This window comes from Berghia stephanieae, chromosome 4 (genome assembly GCF_034508935.2).
Source record: "Berghia stephanieae isolate SIO BIC M18660-M18661 chromosome 4, UCSD_Bste_1.3, whole genome shotgun sequence".
In the NCBI taxonomy this organism is placed as follows: domain Eukaryota; kingdom Metazoa; phylum Mollusca; class Gastropoda; order Nudibranchia; family Aeolidiidae; genus Berghia; species Berghia stephanieae.
In genome coordinates this window covers 63,069,734-63,077,233 of record NC_088363.1, presented here as the reverse complement: position 1 = coordinate 63,077,233, position 7,500 = coordinate 63,069,734, and the positions used below count along the sequence as shown (strand labels likewise).

Genomic DNA, 7,500 nt, shown 5'->3' with positions numbered 1-7,500 from the left:
GCGACCAGATAGTTTTAATTTCCTTGCTATAAAATTTTCCTTTCTTTGAAATTGCATTAAAATTATTATGTCGTTTTCGACAAACCCATCAGTCTCAAATGTTTGAGAATAAATGTGTTGCATTTTGCATTTCTGCTAACAAGGGGAAAAAACCCACAGGTGAGTGAAATAAGCAAGATTTAATCAATTGTCCTTAAGTTCCTGCTTAAACAAGCCGGGTATTGAGGGATATAGTGAAATTTTGGCCAGATCTACACCCACAAAATGTATGTTCATGTACCGATTTTATTTTGTAGTTATAGCAAGACTACCAATATGCAATAAGTAATGTAGATATGAAAAAAAGGATCTGCCCAGAAGACATGTAAGTCTGGAAAAGTTGAATCGAAATACCTCATTTGAAGCGAGAATAAAAGGCTACCGCAGCAGATCATTTTCAAGAGAGCACGTTTATTTTCTTCCAAAGTATAATTTAGAGAAAAATAACAATGTTGAATGGGGAGAACTGTGTTGGTTGTTAGTTATAAATGCCAAGTTGTGGACCTGCATGGCTTAGTACCCGAATGGTACCGAGTTCGATAACCCGCCGGGCTGTGTGACCTTGAGCAAATCACCTCGCCCTAGCTCACTGTACTGCGGCTGAAGCCTGGATTATTCCAGCCTTCCCTTGGAATTGACCCTAAAGACAAATATCCCCTTACGGAAGAATAAAGGGAATTTTATTTCATTTATTTATTATCTAATTTATAAATCGGAGAGTGACCATTGGTTGAAATTTAGATACCCGATACCAAAAGAATTGAGTGCCGAAGTAAAATTTCTAAACAATATCGCCATGACCCAGAAATCTAAGCAAGGACTTTGATTTCAATCGTGAGTTTTAGAAGACCAAACATGAGTTGATGATTTTAGAATATTTATTACCAGATGCAATACATCCATTCGCCAAAATCCACCTATTTCAAGAACAGTAAAAACATGGAATAGTCTAAATTACATTACAAAATATTACAGGAACCATATATGCCTTTAAAAAATGCCATAGTTAGGGAACTGTCCTCTTGAAAATATGATTTTGATTGTTAAAGATAACTTCTTCTGATGGTTAATATTATGTCTGTGTGCCATCATGGTCGATAAAATCTTTTCTTTTTCTTTTTCTAAAAATATTTTTCTCCATTTCTCATCATATTTCATGCATCCCTTTCTCATTCAACATTATGCGTTTGATTCATATTTGTTAACAATATGTATTTGATGTATCTTTACAGGGTGTTTAAAGGCCAATTGGTATATTTAACCCTTGATTGTTATATAATATTATTATATTATTAGAAACTAGACGATGTGACACACAGACAGCAATCGTACTAGTTTCAGTGTCAGCGTATCACGGAAGAAATTAGGTGAATATTCCTTATTGTAAGATGGTTCAATAAATATTTACAAACTGTTGAGCGGTAAATCTTTTTCAAAAAAAAAAAAAAATTTCTGTATCGGCGGCAATTCGAAATTTTGATATTGATGGGTCAGTATAATCCTTTCGGATTCCTTCGACTAAAGCAATCAAACGTACTTCGACTCATTAAACTCCGGATGTCTAAAAACAAACAATCGACAAAGGTTTTTTTTCATACGAGATACGAAAGACTAGATCGAAAGGAGTAGTAGAAACGGAGAGAGAACGTAACAGAGAGATATACACACACACAAAAACTCACACACACACACACACTAAGAGAGAGAGAGATAGAGAGAGAGAGAGAGAAAGAGAGAGAGAGAGAGAGAGAGAGAGAGAGAGAGAGAGAGAGAGAGAGAGAGAGAGAGAAAGAGAACGTGAACATCGTTTTGTTGTTTGTTTGGTTTTTTTTTTTTTGTTGTTTAATTGTTTGTGAGTGTTTGTGTGTGTGGTGGGTGGGTGGGTGTTTGTGAGTGCGCACGCGAGTGTGTATGTGTGTGTGTGTGTGGGGGGGGGGGGGGGGGGGTGTTTGTTATTTAAAGTAAAAGGTAAGAAATTAAATCCGAAAAAAAAAACGTCGGAAACTGGGATTTGTCTCAAATGTATTCATATCACTCGAGCAACGCAATGTTATTGCGAGCCTTATATTATTGTTATAGTTCTTAATTATTTTCCTACACAGGTAAAAAGCATTGAAAATATATCAACTCTCCACTATAAACTAACTGAAGAAGGGAAACAACCGTATCATTTCATCTTCTAAAGAGTTACAAAGAGTTACTTCCCATTTCGGTCCAGTCTTTTTTTTTTTTTTTCTTTTTCTGCCAGCAGGGCAATCATAGAAATGTTTGAAAACATGGTTAGAAAACATTCATACTGTCTGCAGTTCTCTGTGGTACTGAACCCCGATGATCCGTCATGGGCATTCTCTCTCCCTCCCAAAAAACAATTTTTTAAAATAAAAAATAAAAATAAAACTAGCTAACAAACACACATTTTTGTCAAACCGGCACTTTCCAATGTAAGTGTCTGGGAAAAGATCCATCGAGTATTTTGGCCAACTACAACACCACGACGAAATCTACATGAAAAATGTCTCAGGAGCCAGAGTCCAGCAAAATGACAAGAATATGACATATTCTATTGGTTGAGCGATTAAAATAGATGCTGATGCTATACCAAGGACAGCTTTATGCTGGAATCCCCAGGGGGGAAAAAGAGAAAGGGCGACTGATAGAGGCCTGGAGAAGGAGCATTGAAAAGAGAGATAATAAGGTTGAGCGTGGCTCAAGTAACAAAGGTGGACTTTGATTGCTACGGAGAGATTGCGTCGGATCCGCCTAATGCTGCTCGAGCATCTAGAGAATAAGTGAGTAAGTCGTAAAGAGGGGGCAACGCGACTATGTTTTTATGTGTGAAGAGATGGACTTAGTGGGGAAATGTTAGTTCATAATTTAATGCAAAAATCGGCATGAGGTGTCACTAATTTTCGTATTGATTAGAACTCCAGCAATGAATATAGAAATATGTAGCCACGGTCCATAAGCGGCAACCGCACAATGAAATAGAAAATTTAAATTAATAATAATAATAATAATATTCGACTTCCAGTTCAACAGGACAATGCATTAGATTTATAAACATTGGTAGAAAGAAGACATCATAAGAAGGAGGTGCTAACGGAACGAGGATATACTCAATTAAAGCGATTTTGGCAACAATATCATTTCTACTGGAGGGTTTCAGTTTTGACGCATATAAGTAAACGCATATAGTCGAGGGGTCCGCATTGCATAATGACAACGTAATTCTTGGATAACTCAAATATAATTTCTGTAGTCAATATAATTTGATCAAGAGAAAGATATGGACATCTTGAGGAAATATTTGTTCAAAATCGAAATGCAAAGATCGGCATAAGGTGTAGCTATTTTACGTATTGAGAGGATTTCAGCAATGAATATAAAATATGTTGAAACAGTGAATCAAGGGCAATAACACACACAAAATTAAAAGATTAAATATAATTTTTTTTTAATAATAAAATTTAAAAAGACAAACTACAACAACAACAAATAAGAGTAATACTAAAATCCAACAAAATAATAACAATAATAATAATAATAATAATAATAATAATAATAATAATAATAATAATAATAATAATAATAATAATAATAATAATAATAATAATAATAATAACAACAACAACAACAAAATAATAATAAAAATAATAATAACAACAATAATAATAATAATAATAATAATAATAATAATAATAATAATAATAATAATAATAATAATAATAATAATAATAATAATAATACATGGGGTCTACATTGCAAAATTACATCAAAACACTAGTTTTAATCTAGAAAAAAACAACACCCTCCATCGATCCCGGTGCAGTCAATAATATTTTCTGACCCCCCTGGCCACCCAGCAGTGATTGAGTAGCTGGTATATAGACTAGCGTCCTATCCAAAGGATTGCAAGCGATTGCCAATGTCCGTTTCACGCGATAGAAACGGAGATAAACTCCTGCTCTATGGACCAAATAGCTCTGAAGGACTACTTTTTAAGGCTTTAAAAATATTGTGATGGCACAACTAAACATTACTTGCAATGAAAACTGCCTTCAACAACAAGATACACTAAACAGAGGAGTTGACAATGACCTCATGAAATGCTTCCGGTAAAAAGAACATGGTGCAAAATTAATCAACTACTGAAACAGTATGTAAATTAAGACCAAAGGCAAGAACGAGTTGTTAATAAAATCATGAAATTACAGTGAGTGGTATGAGGATCATAATATGAGAACTTATATAAACATTATACATCTTTTATGGCCAGTCACAGATCTAGCACTCATCACTACAACGAAATTACAAAAACAAAAATAAATAAATAAACAAATAAACTAAAGGCAATCATCCAACACACGCCCGCGTCAACACTCATCTACATTCACAACCCTTCCCCCCCCCCCCCCCCCCCCCCCCCAAACACATCCATATATTTTCATGCTGGCTTTATTAATGTTAACATTCAGGAGAGCAAGTATTAAGCCGTTTTCGAATCTTTTTATTCCCTAACTTAGACGAGATATCTATCTGGCGGACAGCACAAGTTAGGGTTTAACTTATCGTCATAAAAGTGATGGTCTTGATTTGAGTTAAATAAACCCCCTTATGTCATGATGTATTAACTTGCATTCGGGTATATTGATGCGATATAATCTAACAGAGAGAGAGAGAGAGGGAGAGAGAGAGAGAGAGAATGAGAGAGAGAGAGAGAGAGAGAGAGAGAGAGAGAGGAAATGATAAGAATGAATGCTAGTAATGAAACACAAAAATGTAAAGAAAATGGGACATTGAACACTTTTCTTAAACTTAACATCGAACTCTTCAGCATGAATAATTTTGATAAAATGACATTTCAAAAATATATTAAATATCAGACTAAAAAGAAGTAAATTGAAACAAAAGTATTCCATGTTAATAAAAATGATTTATGAATGAAAGAGAGACCAGACAAAAAAAAAAAAGAACCAACCTGTATGAATTCGGACGTGCTGCTGCAAGTGGGATAGTTGCTTGAATGCCCGATCACAGAAAGAACAAATATGTTTCCGAATACCAGTGTGTACTAAGCTATGCTGGGCAAGTTGTTGTTTGCTGCGGAACATCTTGAGGCACGTCAGGCACGGATGGGTCTTTTCCAGTTGATGGCCTCCGTTGGGATGATTTGGGGAGCTTGGAGACCCCCCATCCATACTTTGATCACTCATCAGACCAGGCAATCCATGACCACCTCTCTCCGACAGACCCGACATTCCATGGCTGTGATGATGGTGACGCCCAACAAGTTCGTGGAGAGAGTCCTCATTTCCGTGACTGCCCAGATGACCCCCTGCACTTGGGGGCCGAGGTCCTATACCCGGACCGCCTAGTCCGCTGCCGTGAAGATTCATGAGAGACTGGTGTCCTAATGAGGTAAGGGACCCATTTGCACTGGCTTTGTGTATGTTGGACGCCACGGCTTCTATCGTCTCCTCGATCAGCGAATGGGAGTGATGAAGGGGCGGGCGGTCACCGGGGGAAGACGAGTACAAATTACGGGGCAGGTCGCGGGAATCGTTCAGGGCCTCTGAAGACATGAGTGAGTTGGGTCGACTGTTATGGAGTTGAGTGTTATTGTTATTACTGCCACCTCCATCCAAACCTCCAAATCCGGATATGTTTCGACTGCTTTGACTGTTGTTTGTTGTATGGTTGCTGGTATTTTCCTCACTGCTAGTATTATTTGTGTGTAGCCCCTGTTGTTGCGGCTGTTGTTGTTGCTGCTGTTGGTGATGGTGAGGATGGTGGTCCACGATACCGGAGTGTGAATGATTTGTGTGGTCTCGCATGCCACCGCGCATGTGTACGTCTTGCATTCCAAGCCGTAGAGCAGTATGATGATCAAGAGAGGTAAGACCTTTATGAGCATTATGAGATCCCAATGATGGAGGACGACCCCTGCCTCTATGAATGGGCTCCAACAAACCGGGGTTGGGTTGGTCATGGTTAAAATTCACATTGCCGTGACCATGATCGGATATACCATTGTTAACTCCGCGATTTGAAGAATGTGCGTCCATTCCTGATAAACCGTGAATACCATGAGCATCTCTCAAGGAGGGAGTAAGACCTCTCGGCGGGACATCAGAGCCGAGTCCTGTGGGTCCTGATCTGGACTCGAGCCCACCAGAGAGAGGCCGACTGATGATACTCTGACTCTGCCTATCCGATAAGGACGCTACACTACTAAGTCCAGACATATTGCTATTACCACTTCCACCTAACAAAGCACCTCCTCCGTTCATGGTAGAATTGCTACTGCTGCCGCTACCACTATTGGTACCGTTGTTTGTACCGCTGTTTTCATTTGTTGAGCCACTAGTATTACCTCCACTGGTATTATTTACATTTTGAGGTCTCATCCCTGGCATGTCTCGCTCTCCGTTGGTCACAACCGGTCTCAAGACAGGACTACCACTGTCGTTAAGTGACGTCATCCTGTTGTCGTGCGCCTGAGACAAGTTAACGGAGTCGAGAGGTGTATTGGCGCCGCCACGAGCTCGAGACAAGTCAGAGAGTGACGGTGAGGAGTGGCCAGCTAACTGTTCCAAAGAATTTCTAGGCTCATTGATGTTTAGCATGGCGTGGCCAGAATGATCAGACATTTCGAAGTAAACAATGAATTATAATATCGCTGATGAAATTATGGCGACGCCCACCTAGATGATCTGACGAATGCTGATGCCTTGCTTTCAAAAACGGACTGGCAGATGTTCTGTTGTGAAAGCAAACATCACCAATTAAAATAGTGTAGGCGTGTCTCTGGCATTAGCCTATGTTGATCGTTTCAAGTTTCATTTCTGAAAAATAAAAGAAAAGGGAAAATAATCATTGGATGAAATGAAGCAGAATGTCCACAAAATAGCCACACGATCTAAATACATGACAATAAAAATAGTAATTTCTTTCTGACTCGTGGACTTAGCAGATTAAAAGAAACTCACCCCCTCAGACAACCTCACCATCAAACAAAAGTTCGATGTCAACAGAAATCATCTATAATATTATCCTAGTTAGCAAATTGAGCTTTCAGTTTAGATTCTCGCATTAGGAAAACAATGAAATGCCAGAAACGGGACTCGAACTAAAGGCAGAGCAATGCGCTATCTACCTATCGGTCCCAATCTCAAGTTTTCAATTACATAATATCAATACGCCAAGCAAAAGGTGGGTTACCAACATTACGGTGTAACCAGATTTTACTGTAATCCTCAAAGGGACAAAGTTGAGAGCCATTCTATAAGATGCATAATGGTGCCCGGAGAAAGGTTTGACTCAAGTGATGCAATCTCAGTGACAAAAAGAGTTGAACGCGTTAAAACCTCGCAGGAGAATTAAGGTTTTAAGAAAAACCCAACTCAACACTAGTTGGTAGGTATCTTTATTCACCAGTCCCAATTGCAATCCAAATTGGAA

The 7,500-nt window shown here is 38.4% G+C and overlaps 1 protein-coding gene across 24 annotated transcripts in view; it reads right to left on the bottom strand.

Moving 5' to 3' along the window:
* LOC144970990 (uncharacterized) overlaps positions 1 to 7,500 on the bottom strand; it is a 74,941-nt gene that overhangs the window by 39,775 nt on the left and 27,666 nt on the right. For all 24 annotated transcript variants that reach the window (XM_078911261.1, XM_078911255.1, XM_078911259.1 and 21 more), the window contains exon 3: positions 5,018 to 6,884. In XM_078911261.1, coding sequence (XP_078767387.1) covers positions 5,018 to 6,689 — 1,672 coding nt within the window. In that variant the 5' untranslated portion in view covers positions 6,690 to 6,884. The remainder of the gene's footprint in view (positions 1 to 5,017; positions 6,885 to 7,500) is intronic.